The sequence below is a fragment of the Phoca vitulina genome, unplaced genomic scaffold (genome assembly GCF_004348235.1).
Source record: "Phoca vitulina isolate PV1807 unplaced genomic scaffold, GSC_HSeal_1.0 scaffold32, whole genome shotgun sequence".
NCBI classification, from domain to species: Eukaryota; Metazoa; Chordata; class Mammalia; order Carnivora; family Phocidae; genus Phoca; species Phoca vitulina.
In genome coordinates, this window is record NW_022589735.1 from 9,998,291 (window position 1) to 10,014,151 (window position 15,861).

The 15,861-nt window shown below is 36.2% G+C and overlaps 1 protein-coding gene across 1 annotated transcript in view; it reads right to left on the minus strand.

Moving 5' to 3' along the window:
* Positions 1–15,861, minus strand: part of ADAMTS19 (ADAM metallopeptidase with thrombospondin type 1 motif 19) — a 250,382-nt gene that overhangs the window by 81,485 nt on the left and 153,036 nt on the right. The window contains exons 11-14 of the mRNA XM_032425158.1: positions 15,473–15,574; positions 9,932–10,062; positions 8,848–9,020; positions 2,190–2,317 (exon numbers count right to left, since the gene is read on the minus strand). Coding sequence (XP_032281049.1) covers positions 2,190–2,317; positions 8,848–9,020; positions 9,932–10,062; positions 15,473–15,574 — 534 coding nt within the window. The remainder of the gene's footprint in view (positions 1–2,189; positions 2,318–8,847; positions 9,021–9,931; positions 10,063–15,472; positions 15,575–15,861) is intronic.

Here is a 15,861-nt window from a genome sequence, read left to right on the forward strand (position 1 = left end):
TCTGTAAAAGATCTGGCTTACACAACACTGTTAAGTGAAAAGAATAGCAATTTAGGCTATTGTATTTGGCATATACAGTTAGGGAAATACATTTTTTTGAAGAACAAATTCATTGAAGACATGCACTAATCTGACAGACTTACAATAATGATGAAATAGAGTTAAAAGCTTTAATTGCACAACATACAGGTCTGAAAACAAAATATGTATAGGTAAATGCCTGCAATGATTTTTTTTTTTACAGGAAAATGAAAAATTACATTTCAGGTTACTGATACAGGCTGTTAAAGAATAAAGGAAATTAAAATGTAATTATAAGACTGTTTCTTATGTCAATGGTATTACAGGATTCTGTGCTTTAACCTCTATAGTAGAGGTAAAGGTCTATGATTCAACAGTCTTACACAATTCACAGCTATGGTGAGCGCTGTGAATTGTGTAAGACTGTTGAGTCACAGACCTGTACCTCTGAAACAAATAATACATTATATGTTAAAGAAAAAAAAAAAGAAGATAGCAGGAAGGGAAAAATGAAGAGAGGGAAATCGGAGGGGGAGACAAACCGTGAGAGACTATGGACTCTGAGAAACAAACTGAGGGTTCTAGAGGGGAGGGGGGTGGGAGGATGGGTTAGCCTGGTGATGGGTATTAAAGAGGGCACGTTCTGCATGGAGCACTGGGTGTTGTGCATGAACAATGAATCATGGAACACTACATCAAAAACTAATGATGTAATGTATGGTGATTAACATAACATAATAAAACAAAGAAAAAAAAACTATAGCATGCTAGCAAAATATAAAATCTGAGAGCTGGGAAAGCATTTAAATTTCATAGTGTTTCCAAGTTTTTACCCAGAATTCCATAGGTCTCTATTGGAATACAGGTTGATCCACCCACACCTTGAAACTCTTTTCAAATTTTGGCGCGCACGCTTGTGTGTGTGCACGTGTGCACAGACATGCATTTTTCTGGGAAGAAAGGAAACTTTTCATCAAATTCTCAAAGGAGTGTATTGCACAAAAAAGTCAATGACCACAGGTCTAAAAACTTCATTTGACGTGTGCATACGGATTTTAGGTGATTTTCACAAGAATATAGTTTCTTAGTGGCTGCCATGGATTCAGCGCTGCTCTACTCAGATACCTCTTTCATAACTAAGGGATTTATTTCCTTCCTGTGCCCACCATTTCCTTCCTGTGCCCACCCACTTTATCAGCTGATAGCTCTCAGCCATCAGCCCTTGGAAGAAATTGCCTAGTCTGAAGAAAACTGCCTTTCCCAAGGTCCCATCCCCGTCCTGGTGCAGTTTGCAGCTAGATGTTAGGGGTAAAAAGGCCTGGTTTTCTCACCACAAATGAGGACAACTCTAAAGAGCCATCCCGGCTTCCATGCCCCTCACAGGGTGGGCTGAGGTCCTGTTGTGACTGTACCATAGCCCCCTTTCTCCCTGTGCCCAACCCTGTCTTCTTCCCCTCCCAACATGGATGTTGATCCATGTGATGTGAAGACACTTGGCATTAATCTTTCTGCCTATTAATCTCCCAGGGGGGAAGCCAACTTGAGATAGTGGTAGAATTATAAGTAGCAACTTTAAAGTTCTAGCCTTTGATCTTCCCACTATGCTGTCCATACTTACTCTCCTTTTCTAAAGATAAATGAAGAAGCATGCATAAATGCATGTAGTAAATGGAGATTGCTTTTAAAAAGAAAGATAAGAGCAAATGAAATGTTGAAGGATTTTAAGAAATTTGAATATATATATATTTAAAAATCGGTTGGTTCCAGTATGTTAAAAATACTGTAATATTAAGTGAGTAACAAGACTGATTTTATAAGTTTTTGCCACATGGCTCAGCCTTGGACACAAGATATGGAGAACTGGAGTACTTGAATTTTGGGTCTGGAGTATTTTGACAGAAAATGCCATTTTAGATGTGTAATATGTACATTCCAGAATAAAAATCTCAAGTTCTTTGAGCTAGTCATAGATTTTACAGATTATCTAGTACAAACCCTTCATTAGACACATGAAGGGAATTTCAAAGCAGATCAGACTTGCTCAAGATGACAGTTGAATCAGGACTCCATCCGCAGCTTTTGAATCTTGGTGCAGAGCTTTCCAGCACCCTGTGGAGCTGCTCAAAGCCTCCCTCAGCACATATGGTCTCCCTCCTGGAGTGTCTTACCTGACACCTGCCATTTGCACAGACATCTAATCCCTGATATCCACAAGAAGTTCCATCCATCACTTTTTCTGACAGAAGAATAGGCTCTTCTTTCCCAACAGGAGAGCAAAACAAGGCACATGGTTTTTCTACACACACAGTGGATAAAAAAAAAAAAAATGAGCAAAAGTTACTCCATAAATATTTTTATCTCGAGCTTTATTTTTCAGGACAGCTGTCGAGGAAAAAATATAATTTGATGTGAATGCAATAATGTAGCTCTAGGGTAGTTATTATGAGTAGTAAATGAGAAGATGCCTGGGAAAAAATAGATGTCCAGTGAATATTTATCTCCTTCTTAAGAAATATGTCTTCAGATTATTTTCAAAATGTATCACTTATTTTCTGGCCCCAAACCTCTACCTCTACCACACAAACCAATGATTCTTGCGCCCAAATATTTCAAACACCACCATTTCTTGCTCGTATCTTTTGGAATGAACTCCCCTTTATCTTAAGTACATCTGAGAATTTTGCCTATTTCAGATTTACTTCGTTCATGAAGACTTTCTTGATGTGTCACTTCTAAATTCCCATACACGAATTTGCAATCTGATGCATTTGGCATTTTCTAATTGAAAAATTACTAAATGGAGAAAGAAGAATTTCTGAGATGAGCAATTCTCCTAAGATCTTCAATTACAAGGATGTGTAGAAACGCAACACAATCCCATGAGAACATCCACTGGAACGCACAATTGCTGAAGGGCTATCTAGGACTTAACTCCCTTCATTGCTTCCTTAGAAAGCATGCCAGTATATATGATATCTAGGGGGAGGAACACCTTTCTGGGTAAAGAGTTTTTGAATGGCTGGCAGTCTTCTTCAGTGCTTCATTAAGCAATAAGGTAGGATGGGTAGAGTTAAAAACGCTTGCCTATCAGGCTCAGTCAAGAGTGGCAAAATATTTTTAAAGGGCTGTTTCTATTTCTAAGCATCCTACAGAAGAACTGTAGTATTTGGTAACACCAGTAGGAGAATTATCCAAATCTGAAACTTCAGAACAATTTCCATGCTACATTACTACTCTATTGGCTTGATACCAGTCAGGCCCTTTACTGTTTATTAAGCTCATATAAATAGAATGGAAAATAGTTTACAGTCTTTGACACTGATCTTCGCTTATGTCTTCAGTAAAGTTCCACGTAAGCTGATGGGAGTCTATAAATACCAAATAACAGCCAGAGGCATGGAACAGGGTATCACTTTGCAAAGGGAAGACAGACAGTTAAATGAGCCTTCAGAATTGAACATTTCAAGCAGTTTTCACATGTGGCTTCTGAATACTGCTCTGAACAATTCTGGGGAGTTGGAACATGGCCTTCAATGTGCATGGTTTTGAAATTTTCCTTTAAGATGCCATTATAAGCTGCAATAAAGCATTTCAGTATGCTCTCACACCTCAAAGTAGGTTATGTTTATTCAATGACTGCTTACTATGTCATATCTTTGGACTTAAAAACAGCTGTTATAATTGCAACACTTTAAAAGTGATATTTTATACATACATACGTGTGTGTATAAATATATACATATATATATAATTCTCTTTCTGGAGTTTTCATGAAGAGAGGAGCAAACCAGATATATGAATAATGTGGAAAGGAGCTCATCTAGAAAATTCCATTCACATTCCAAGCAAGAATTCAGATAAAAATCTATTTCTCCTTTTACAACATATTGTCAATTCACTGTGCTTTACAGATGACATAAATATTTGATCCCAATCTTCCCTCCTGGAGTATACCCTTGAGATTGTGACATTAGAGTGATCCATGTAACATGCCAGTACTTACTTGGCAGGCAGGCTTTGTCTTGATTTAAGAGACCAACCCTTTCCAAGATATGCATTAAACATGGATTTCAGCCAAATCTCAACACAGTGTATGTAAAATACCTGAATGTTAAAGCCATGCATCTTTTTTTTCCTCTAAAAATAACTGTTCACTACAGCACTGATATCCTGTATTTAATTTTCCTAGCCATAGATTCATGTATTACATAAGAATAACAGAAATAGCCCCTTGCAATTTAAGGTGTCATATGCTATGAAGACTTGGGGTTTTTAAAAGAATCATATATTCAGTTTCTCCCATAGTGCCATGTAACACATGAAGACTACTGTTGTGTATTTTATTTAACATATGGACTGATGTGTTTGATGGATATGTGTTGTAAAATTATAAAAAAGGTTAGCCTACTAATTATATAAGTATTTATTATGGATCATTCTGATGATAGACATCACTTTATAAGAGGTGGGGGCTTTTAAAATTGTAATTTCCAATGGCTTTAATATTTTAAATTGGCTCCCATACAATCCCGTTTTTTTTTTTTTTTTTAATTTGGAAGGAACCTGTTTCCTTTCTCTTATTTCACTTCTGAATGAACAGGCTTCAAATGACTTTAATATTATCAAACTCCACAGCTAGTTAGAGGCAGAGATAAGATAAATCCTCAGAAGATCAGATGATAATTTTCATTGTTTGAGCAGTCATCATTTCTACAACAAAAATTTATGCAACAAATATTTATCAGAAGCTTAATAGCTTAGTATCTGTCAGTCTGTCCCCTAAACACAGGTAATAGAGAGAATACAGAAACATTAAAATCTGTGATATTAGGGTGCTTGTGAGGTGCTTGGAAGGAGCACATACCCAATTTGGAGGATCAGGGGGATTCTTTTTTCCTAGAGGACTTGACATAAACTGAGTCCAAAAAAAATCAACAGGCATTTTTCAGGTAAATAAATGGCGGGGGCGAGGGGGAAGGGGAGAGAGAGAGAGAACAAAGCTTGAGAAATAAAAGGTATTATGCCAAGAAATTAGCATGTTTACAGGCCCAGATCTAAGAGAGCATGATGTGTATGAGGGATGGAATGGAAGTTGGTCTGGATGTGCTGGAGAACACAGAAGGGAATGACGGAGAAGAGGTGAGAGAAGCTAAAGGGGCAGGCCACACAAACAACCTTAAAAACCAGGCAGTGATGTTTGAGATTGGTCCTGAGAGCAGTGGAGCTCATGGAAGGGTATTACTTGGCACAGTGGCTGACAGATCCAGCCTTTGAAAGGCAAGTCTGGCTGGAATGAGGAGCAGGGTTTAGAGAAGACTATGGTCAGAGAGAGGGGAGGAAGCTGTTTGAGAATCCAGGTTTGAGGGAGTGCAATCATGAGTGAACACGCTGATAGGAGAAAGCTTTGGACAGACAGGGCTTGCTACTTGATTACAGATGGGTGGAGACTGAGGAAGAATGATTCTGGCTAAGTGGGAATGAGGTTGATCATGATGCCATTCTGTGTGAGAGAGCACCGTGAGAGAAGCAGACGGCAGGACTGAGAGAGAAAGGAAAGGGGCATGTTGAGTTAGAAAGAACGAGATGTTGAGTAGAGATGTCATGCAACAGATGGGTAAGCAATGAAGGGGCTTGGGATGGAGAGATCTGGGTTGGAGAGAAGTATCTGTGTTCCTTTAGCATATAGATGATAAATAAAACCTAGTGAATCAAGTAATATTATCCCAAGGGGAATGTTTAGTGAGAAGAGGGGCCAGGACAGATCAGTAGAAAATTCCTGTAAGGCACATCATTCATTCAACCTAGTTTATTAAGTGCCTATTCTGTTCAGGTACTGTTTACGATGCCACACATAGAGCAGTGTGAAAATAGGATAATCCCTGCTCTTCCAACAATTATGGGGGGCATATAATAAACAAAAGTAAAAGTATTATGGCGGATGGTGATGAGTTCTGTGAAAAAAGAATAAAGCAGGGAAAGGAAAGGCACTGTGTTACTGTTTAACAAAAGACCTGAAGGTGGTGAGAGACTGAAGCCTAACGATATCTGGAGACGATGTCACAGCAAGGAAAGCAAGAGCTTCCAAGACACTAGGACTTATTCTGGGAAGAGCAAGGGAGCCAGTGTGGGTGGAAGGGTGACAGGGAACAGTGGAGATGAAGTCTGAAGGTAAGAAGAAGCCAGGTAGCAGAGCTCCTTAAGTCCTTCCCTTAGAAGGAATGAATATGGACTTTGAGCGAACTGGGAAGGTACCCGAGGCTTTTGAATGGAACAGTAACAGGACATGACTGACAATTTAAATGTATCACTCTGGCTGTTGAGACTGAAGGAGAACACAGGCATAAAGACCAGTTAGAGGGCTTATTGCAATCACTGGGGAAGAGAAGGTGGCTTGCGCCAGGGTAGGAGTTCTGGCGATGTTGGGAAATGATCAGACTCTGGATGTACTTCAGAGATAAGGTTCATGTCCATAAAAAAGAGTGAAATCTTGCCATCTGTACCAACATGGATGGATCTAGAGAGTATAATGCTAAGTGAAATAAGTCACAAAAAGACAAATTCTATACGATTTCACTCAAATATGGAATTTAAGAAACAAAACAAATTAACAAAGAAAAAAAGAGACAAACCAAAAAACGGACTCTTAACTCTAGAGAACAAACTGATGATTACCAGAGGGGCGGTGGGTGGGGGGATGGGGGGAAATAGGTGGAGGGAATTAAGAGTACACTTGGCTTGATGATCACTGAGTAATACATGGAAATGCTGAATCACTGTATCGTACACCTGAAACTAACATAACACTGTATCTTAACTACACTGGAATTAAAAAAGATAAGGCTAGTGTGACCTTACTGATATTCTGAATGTACAGTAAAAGAAAAGAAAAAAAATGATGACTCCAAGATCTTGTCGAAGCATCTGGAAAGAGGGAAGTGCCATTTATTAAGAGGACAGTAGGAACAGAAGGCTGTGCTTATCATTTCCTCTCAGCTGAGGAAACAGTCCATTTGGAGTCCATCATGGGGAAGAAAACAGGGCATGTTTGAGGCAGTCAAACAAGGCCAAGATCTGGAGTGCAGAGTGACAGGGAACAAGGTTCTAGAAGAGACATGAGGTAAGAGAAGGGAACAGATTACCTCCTCACCCTCTCACTGTCAAACACGTAACACTACTGTATTTATAGTGGAGTCATCTGCCTTGTTATCTGGCTGTTGCCATTAGTGCTTCTGTGTTCAGAAGCCTACATGAAGAGAAGGTTTCTGTCAGGTGCACTGAAATTGATCAACAATGGAATTTAGGCTGTTGACAAGCATATTATTGAAATGATGGAAAAGCACAGTACAAATTGACTAAGTCCAAATCAGGACAGGAGAGACTAGGGGCATGATGGTCAGGTAAGTCAGAAAATTCACCACCATGTTTGGTAACTGTAGCTCAAACCCATAGCTCACTGACTGACCATGGGCAGGAACTATCTTAAGTAAAGAAGTTATTAAGTTATTTCTAAGTAATGCTTTTTTTTTTAAAGATTTATTTATTTACTAGAGAGAGAGCACAAGCAGGAGGGACAGAGAGAGAGACAGAGAGAATCTCAAGCAGACTCCCTTCTGAGCGTGGAGCCTGATCCTGGACTATGACTTGAGCCGAAACTAAGAATCAGATGCTTAACCGACTGAGCCACCCAGATGCCCCCCTAACTAATTCTTAAGTAATAAGGTAGCGTATAATTTACTTAACATTCTTATTCTGAAATAATTAAAGACTTACAGGAAGTTGCAAAAATAGTACAGAGATCTCATATACCTTGTCTCCAGTTTACCCCAGTGGTTACACTTTGGTAACTACAGTACAATAGCAAACCCAGGAAATGGACATCGGTACAGGTATGTGTATACTTCTGGGCCATTTTACCACATGTGTAGATTTTACAACCACCAGCACAATCAATATATTTAAGAGTTTTATCAGCATGAAGTTCTACCTTATGCTACCCCTTTATAACAACACCCACCCATCCTTTTCCCCACCACCATCATTGACTTCTGGCAACCTTTATTCTGTTTTCCATCTCTACAGTTTTGTCATATATATATGGAACCACAGAATATATTATATATAAGTTATATAAATGGAATAAGTTATATAAATGGAAGCACAGAATATCTGATGTTTTGAGATTGGTTCTTTTCACTCAGCATAAAGCTCTGAAATTCACCAAGTCACTACACACTTCAATAGTTTTTTCCTTTTATTGTTGCATGTATCCCAGGGTATGGATGTACCTCAGTGTGTCTGACCATTCAGGTACTCAGAACTTTTTTGGTTGTTTCCATTTTTTGGCTATTGAAAATAAAGCTGCTACAAACATTCATGCATGTGATTTTTTATGGTTGTAAATTTTCACTTCATTGGGAAAAATGCCCAGGAGTGTGTTTTCTAAATTGTATGAAAAATGTATATTGAGTTATTTAAGAAACTACCAAGCTATTTTTCAGAGTGGCTGTACCATTTACATTCCAATCAGTGACGTATGAGATCCAGTTTCTCCTCATCCTCACCAGCATTTCCTATTGTCACTTTTTTAAAAAAAATTTTAGTTCATCTAATTGGTGTGTAATAATATACTCTGCATTTAAAAAAAAATATACTTGGAGTCAGTGCTTGTGATTATTATAGGTCATTAGGGTTCAAAAAAAGAGAGCTCTGAAATAATTTAGAATATAATCTGTATCATCTATTATATAATACTGACTACTACTGTAAAACATTTTGCAAATCTAGAAGTCTACTTAATTAAGACGGTGGCGATGTGGGTTGTCATACCTTCATCCATGACAGCTTGCCACTGAAGAACATGCTTTGGGTATGAAGTTCTAACGCTATAGGCCTGACATTGCCAGTCTCTGAATCCAGGCAAACCTGCAGGACAAGGTGGATTCTCACATATTCTGTATTGTTTTCTGGGACCATTACAATCCCTTGCTTCAGAACCTAGCCTAGAAGAGATAGTACAAATAATCAATTTTATCTTATTTTAATGTTAACTACTCATTTAAAAAAAGTAAAAGGCATTGAATTAATAAGGTATAATCCTTTATATTAAATCTACTTTTGAAAATGTGGATACGTTAAATGATTGCTAATGGGAGGAAATCCATACGCTTATTAAAAACCATATATATATATATTTCCTATTCTCAATCAATTTAACTTCTAAAACACATGAGAAATAAAAGCCAACTTGCCATGGAAATGGAAGAGTAAAGGGCAGAGGCTGGGAGCAAAATAGAAAGCCTGTGATTCCCGTGAAGGCGTTTGGCATTTTTACATCCTTTCTTTAAAATTGCTTATGAAGGAATCGTGCCACTGAGCCCACACCAAGAGTAAAAGCATAAAGCTGAAATGATTTTCTCACGCGCCTCCCTGGGATCACTCTAGGAAGCATGGGGTTGAGCAAGCAGACCCTGAAATGCTCCCTATCTGCACACGTGCTTAGCACATCTTCATTTTTCAACACTCCTCACTTATATTGACGTTGATTTTGCTCTCCTTCCCTCCCTTCCTGAAGTCTCATCACCTTCCTGCCTTCTCACAGTTCCCTTCATTGTGGACTTACTTTTTCTAATGCATGTCTCCCTGCTCATTTAAACACACCAGTTTCTTTGATTTACTCAAGAAACCACCCCATGCAACACTTAATTCTTTGTTCTTAGAAGCATTGGTCTTATTTTCTTCTTGGGAGATTTTTTTATCATTTAAACAGTTTGAGGGATTTTTCTGTTTCCCAACATGGGGTGGGGTTTGAGGGGCTTCTTCTGCTTTCCAACACTGTTTATCAGTAAAACCTTTGCCTTTGGAAATTGAGGAAAAAAATGCCCTCCCCCGATCCAGGAACTTTGGCGTTTACCCAGGACATTTGCGCTCCCGACTGCTGATCCCAGAACCGCAGGTTCGGCTACAGGGGCTCCACTCGCTCCACTCTCCGGCCACATGTCCAGGTGCTGAGGTCCTGCTGGTACATTCTCCAGCCTTACACCACTATTCCAAAAGTTATGTCTTAGGTGAACAAATCAGGGCACAACGGAAAATCATTCACTGGCTTACAGAGTCACTGGGATTGCGATTAAATCATGCCTCCTAGAGCCCCACACATACAAATTGAAAAAGACCAAACATAAGTTGGCATTTGCTTCTTGTCATAGTGATATAATGGTCCGTTCTCTCAGTTCTCCTGTCAGATCATATGGGCTTGTTACGAAAACAGCGCACCCATATTCGCAGGACAGCCCTGAGAATTCAGTACGTACGACAGAGATAGGGTAAAGAGGGAAGTTGGGGTGGCACAGCCACAAAGGAAAACTAACACAGCCTAAGAAACATAACAGTTTAAAAGGGACAAATGACAAAAGCACAGAGTCATACATCAGAATGGAAAATAAAACCTAAATGTTCTTCCATAACTGGAGTGAAGCAGACATTTCGGTAAACCTAGCAACTGTGATTTGAAATGTTGGTGGTCTTCTTTCCTTGTAATTAAAAAAAAAGTATGATTTAATTTTAGCACTTTCCTTTATGCCTTCTTTCTTTTTTCTGAAAGAGTTCCCATCAAATATAAACGTTAACATTACAGGAAGTTTTCTTTTGAAAGCCGTTTACTTGAAAGACTTAGGCAAATGGATTCTATGAAATTCCGTCACTTCCTTCCACTTATTCTGCAGCTTATTTTGTATTGATTAACTGAGAAAGATAACCATGAAAGAAGAGAAAGGAATATACTCATTCTCTTGTTTATATTTATATTTTCATCCACTTTAAACAAAGGCAGCCGAAGAGGCTGTTTCTGGGGCCACCAAGGAATGGGTGCCAAGACTTGGAAGGTAAACTATAATAATTTCTCTTTATTTCTGAAAAATCAGATATATCACGGTCATGGCAAACATGTTAGAAGTAAAATTAACTGAACAAAATCATGTTGAGAATAATAAGTAAATATTAGCAAAATTCAGATTAATGATTGTAGATGGAGTTGAGCAAGCTGATCCTTCCAGATCTAAACAATTTTCTGCACTTAATAGCAACATGATTTATAAGGGATTTTGCAGAAATTAGAGAAACACTCTAATCTTCACGTTTTCCATTTCAAAATGTGAATGATAATCATATTTACCTAATGGACTTTGCAGGAGTAGAATGAAGCACTAAGCACAGTGCGTAGCGCATACTAAACTTAATAAAAGTTAACAATAATTAATAATGATAACGACAAATTGTATGTAATATTATATTAATGTCATTAATTAGTTTCTAGAAGTCTAACCAAAATTCTATTCATTCTGATCTTAACTGATCTATATCTCTTTAGAATTTATTTTGAGATTAGGTTTTTAAATGCTGTTTTTAGAGGAGAGAATTTAGAAAACTATGCTACATAGGTTTGTGTGAGCCCAGATAATGCTTTTCTAGGCAATAAAATAATTAGTTCCTGCAGATTTTTTCCAATAATGTCAGATTTTAAATTCAACCTCTTTTAGATTTCAAGAACTTTTAAATCTATGCTTGAAAAAAAAAATCTCAACAACTCAGTGTATTGATAGCATAGTACACTGAGATTTTGTATGAAGATTGCCATTAAACTGAGATTTTGTGTGAAGATTCAGTCTGAAAATTGCAGAAGGGGGGAAACCATGTCCTTTTAAACAATTTGCTGGCGTTAAGGATTAACAATCTAATGCTATTCATGGAAAAAAAAAATCCAACATGAAAACTGTCAAACTTCAGTTGGTCAAATCGTTCTGGCCTACTTGAAGGGTGTTTATGTTTCCCATTGTGAATATCATAGCTCTTTGCTCATTTAGCAGCAAGCTGGCGTTGAAAGGCTGGGCTAGCATTCACAGCAGACTAAAAATATGTTGTAAAAGACCAGCATCTGGGCTTGCACATCATTTAAACCAGACCACATGGGGCAGATGAAGAGAAATAGAGACAGATCTACAAGCTAAATTTGCATACACAAATCAGTGAAATTTAAAGAAAGCATAGTATAGTATTTAAAGTTCATCACCTTGCAGAGAACCAGATCTCTGGATGAAACCAGGGAGAACCTGCCTTTGTGTCTTCTAGTTGGTGTTGTACTTCAACATTGAGGGAAGTGTTAAATGTTTTGTTTAAATTATAGTACAGTTTTGTTCCATTTGGTTTTTGTTTAAATTATTATATAATATATTCCATTCGGTTTATGTATAAAATGACCCTAATGATGCTTTTCATGTATTTTCTGGCAGCATATTTTGCTTCATTTGTATTTTTGAGCCCCCCAAAAATGATATTACAACCTGGTTTTAAAAAGACAAAATTTGTCATATCTACTAATTCAGTCTGATTTATGAAAATGCTAAGGAAATATAAAATATAGGTTATTTCTGGGAGAGTACATGATCTAAAAAATTGACTGTATTTCCATTCTGTCAAGTTTCTATGTGGACATGTCTGGGGAGTTCATGAAAACATCAGATTGGAAGAGGTCTGTGAAGATGACAAAGGGAACATCATTGTCTAATCAAATCTTCTTGTACATACATTGTTGGATGAGAGAAGAGGAGGACAAAAGGCAATAAACTCTCTACATATGCAAATGTGTGAGTGTAAGGATATTACAGTCATTATATTTTCAATAAAGAATCATGACGGTAAATTTCAAGAATCTCAATTTAGGGAAGTAAATAACTAAAATATACTACGTAGAATTCTTCAAAACAGGCTAAAATTTTACTAAATTTGTATTTAACTTTCCTTTCCCCTCCCCCAATTCCTAGCAGGTTTTGTCAGTGAAAAAAACATAGATTTCTTGGTTTTTACTACATCATTTACCAACTCTTTAGCATCTCTTAAATGTAGATGTAAACATAGGTGATAGAATTATAAAAAGAAGAGAAGAAAGAAAAAGGCTGCTTTTAATTTGGAAAAGGCTATGTAGAAAGTGTAGATAAATCCCTATCTTTACAATTATTTTGAATCATAAAATTCTGTAGGCACCTTCTCAGACTTAATTATACACTCTTAGATGACCTAGTTATATAGTTAGATTAATATCACTCTACACTATCAAAAATTACAAAATTACACAATCTTGTAACAAATTGTAAAAAAATTCCCAGTTTTGTTTCTTGGTTTACAGTGTACCAGGCTAGCAGCATTTTGTGTGAGGTTGAAAGCATTCAAATATTTTAGCACTACAGCACTCCTCAGCCGAGTGTTGGAAACTATTTTCATAATGGCTCCTAGAACAGCAGGAACAGATGGATGTTTGAAGAAGCCCACCTGGTCTGAGGAACTGAGAAGTCCATTAGTTATTTCAATACAAAAGCATTACAGAACCGCTAAAAGAATATTGTTAGCACAATTAGAGGGAAATAAAAACATTTTACTTTTGATGAGCAATTACAACTTTGATGGCTAAAAGAATTAAGTTTATTTTAGAGACCTTCAAGAATGCAAATCATTCTCATAAATATCAGATGAAAAAAATAATAGCAGAAAAATACTGAGGACATCAGTTTATAAAAATGAAGGGATTTTATATTGCTAAAGAACTAAGAAGAATGGGTTGTGTGATGTTTGAAGAAATACGGCTGACTAGTTGGTTATCTTTGTTTATTAGGGTTTTCATGTTTCAGGAAAGATAAAAACTATAGCTGGGGCAGAGTTTTATGATTCCAGCAATAAATTACTCAACATAATACTGTGAGGCTTGCCCAATACACACACATTATTGTACTTTTGTGTATAATTAAAAAAATAAATAAAACCAACCCAGATTCTGACTCTCCATATAAACTCACAGAAAAACATCTGGCACAGTCTGTAAACAACTGGCTGATAATTCACAGAAATTCCCTTTCCAGAAAACATTTTTCTATTGATTGTATCTAGTGATAAAACATTTCTAGTCTTAAAGATATTTTGTACTTAAACAGTTTGTACATTTTTTTCTTTTTTAATTAGAGAAATCATAGAAGTAATAAATGATGACACGATTATGTCAAACCAACCCAAAAGTGTCTGGGAAAATAATTTTATTTACCCTCAGCTACCCTTGCTTTCAGCCATCAATCCCACTTCCCTCTCAAGAGCTAACTACTAATTACAGTTTGGAGTTTATATTTTCAAACCATTTTCTAGGAGTTTAGTAATATATACAATGTATGTGTGTATTCATAACTGGTTTTTTGGTAAATATCAAAGGGTATCAAAGTATTAATTTTTCTGACATGCCTACATATTAATCATCATGTCTTTTAGATCTTTTCAGTTGGTATGTATATATCTACCTCATTCTTTTAACAGCTACATTGTAACCATTCTCCACATCATGAATATTTTCATTGTTTCTCATGCTCATCATTGCAAATTGCATCCTTACATAAGTATTTGTGTGTGTGTGTATTTACATGCACACACATCTATCTTTGTGAAAGACGTGCATTTCCTTTGCACAAAATTCTAGCAGTGGAAAGGCTGAATTTCCATAATGTTCATTTTTAAAAACAATGTGTTTTTAAGCTAGCATTCTATATAACTTCATTGTTTTCATTAAGTAATTCACTCCAAGTAAGCTTTAAGTTGTTGTTTCTTTTTAAATGTAATAAACATATATGTTCTTCAGAGGCAAGGTTTCTGATCTTATATCTATAATGAGTAAAGTGATTAACCATTCCGCTTTCTCTTTACAGAATAAAAATTAGAAAATAATGTAAGCTATTGAACTGTTATCTTTTGAGTAAGTTTAACTATGGCTATATATTTAGATGGGATCTACCTCCTTCATATTCTTCAAAAGAAAATTATTTTTCAACAGCAATAATTTTGATATGAAAATCAAAAGAAAATTAATTTTCAACAGCAATTACTGTGATATGGAAATGTGTATTAATAAATATTTCTGTAACTTTACGAGACATATTAAATTAAACAACTCAGCCAAATATTTACTAATCTTCAAAATGTCAATTAGAATATTTTATTTATGATGTTTGAAATGACAAGGAAAAATTATACTCAGTGGCTTTTCTGAGATAATGTTTTATAACTGAAAGGATTCATTAGCTCTGGAAGTTTGACTTTATGCTATTATTTGTGATTATTTACCTCTGTTTAACTTAAATACTAAAAATAAATTCATTTTTTTGGTTAAAGTGATACACATATCTTTCAATGTTCTCATAATCAACAATAATAAAAAAACTGCATTTATGTTAACAAAACAACCATAGATTTGGTAAAATATAAAGTTAAAATTGAAAATGAGTGAAATACTGAAAATTTTTTATGTATTTACTGAAGGTATTCCACTGATATTAAGATGGATACATATATAACTGGCAGAAGAAAGTGCGAGTTTCTTGTTTCATTCCATGTTCTTAATTAACTTCAGACGACTCAAATGACTTACCTTACCAGCGTCACAATCAGTTCCATCCATTGGTGGATCTAGCTTCGTCCTGCATTCTTTCTCACCCTCTACCTTGCACCATAACCCTGTGCAAATAACATGCTGAAAACAAGGCCATAATAACTAATAAGGAGAGGCATCATATTTTCGAGGTGAAGTCAATAATTTTTGAGAAAGCTGTTTTGATAGAACAACAGAAATTGTTTGAAGAAAAATATGCTTTAGGTACTTTTCATATAAACTTATCATTGAAATAGCATATGGCTGATGTATAGTGATGAGAATATTGATACATGAAAAACAGAAAATCTGTTTAATATATTTAAATATTTGTACATTTCTTAAATAAGACACATGTGATTACTCAAGATTAAGTAGCTACAACAGAA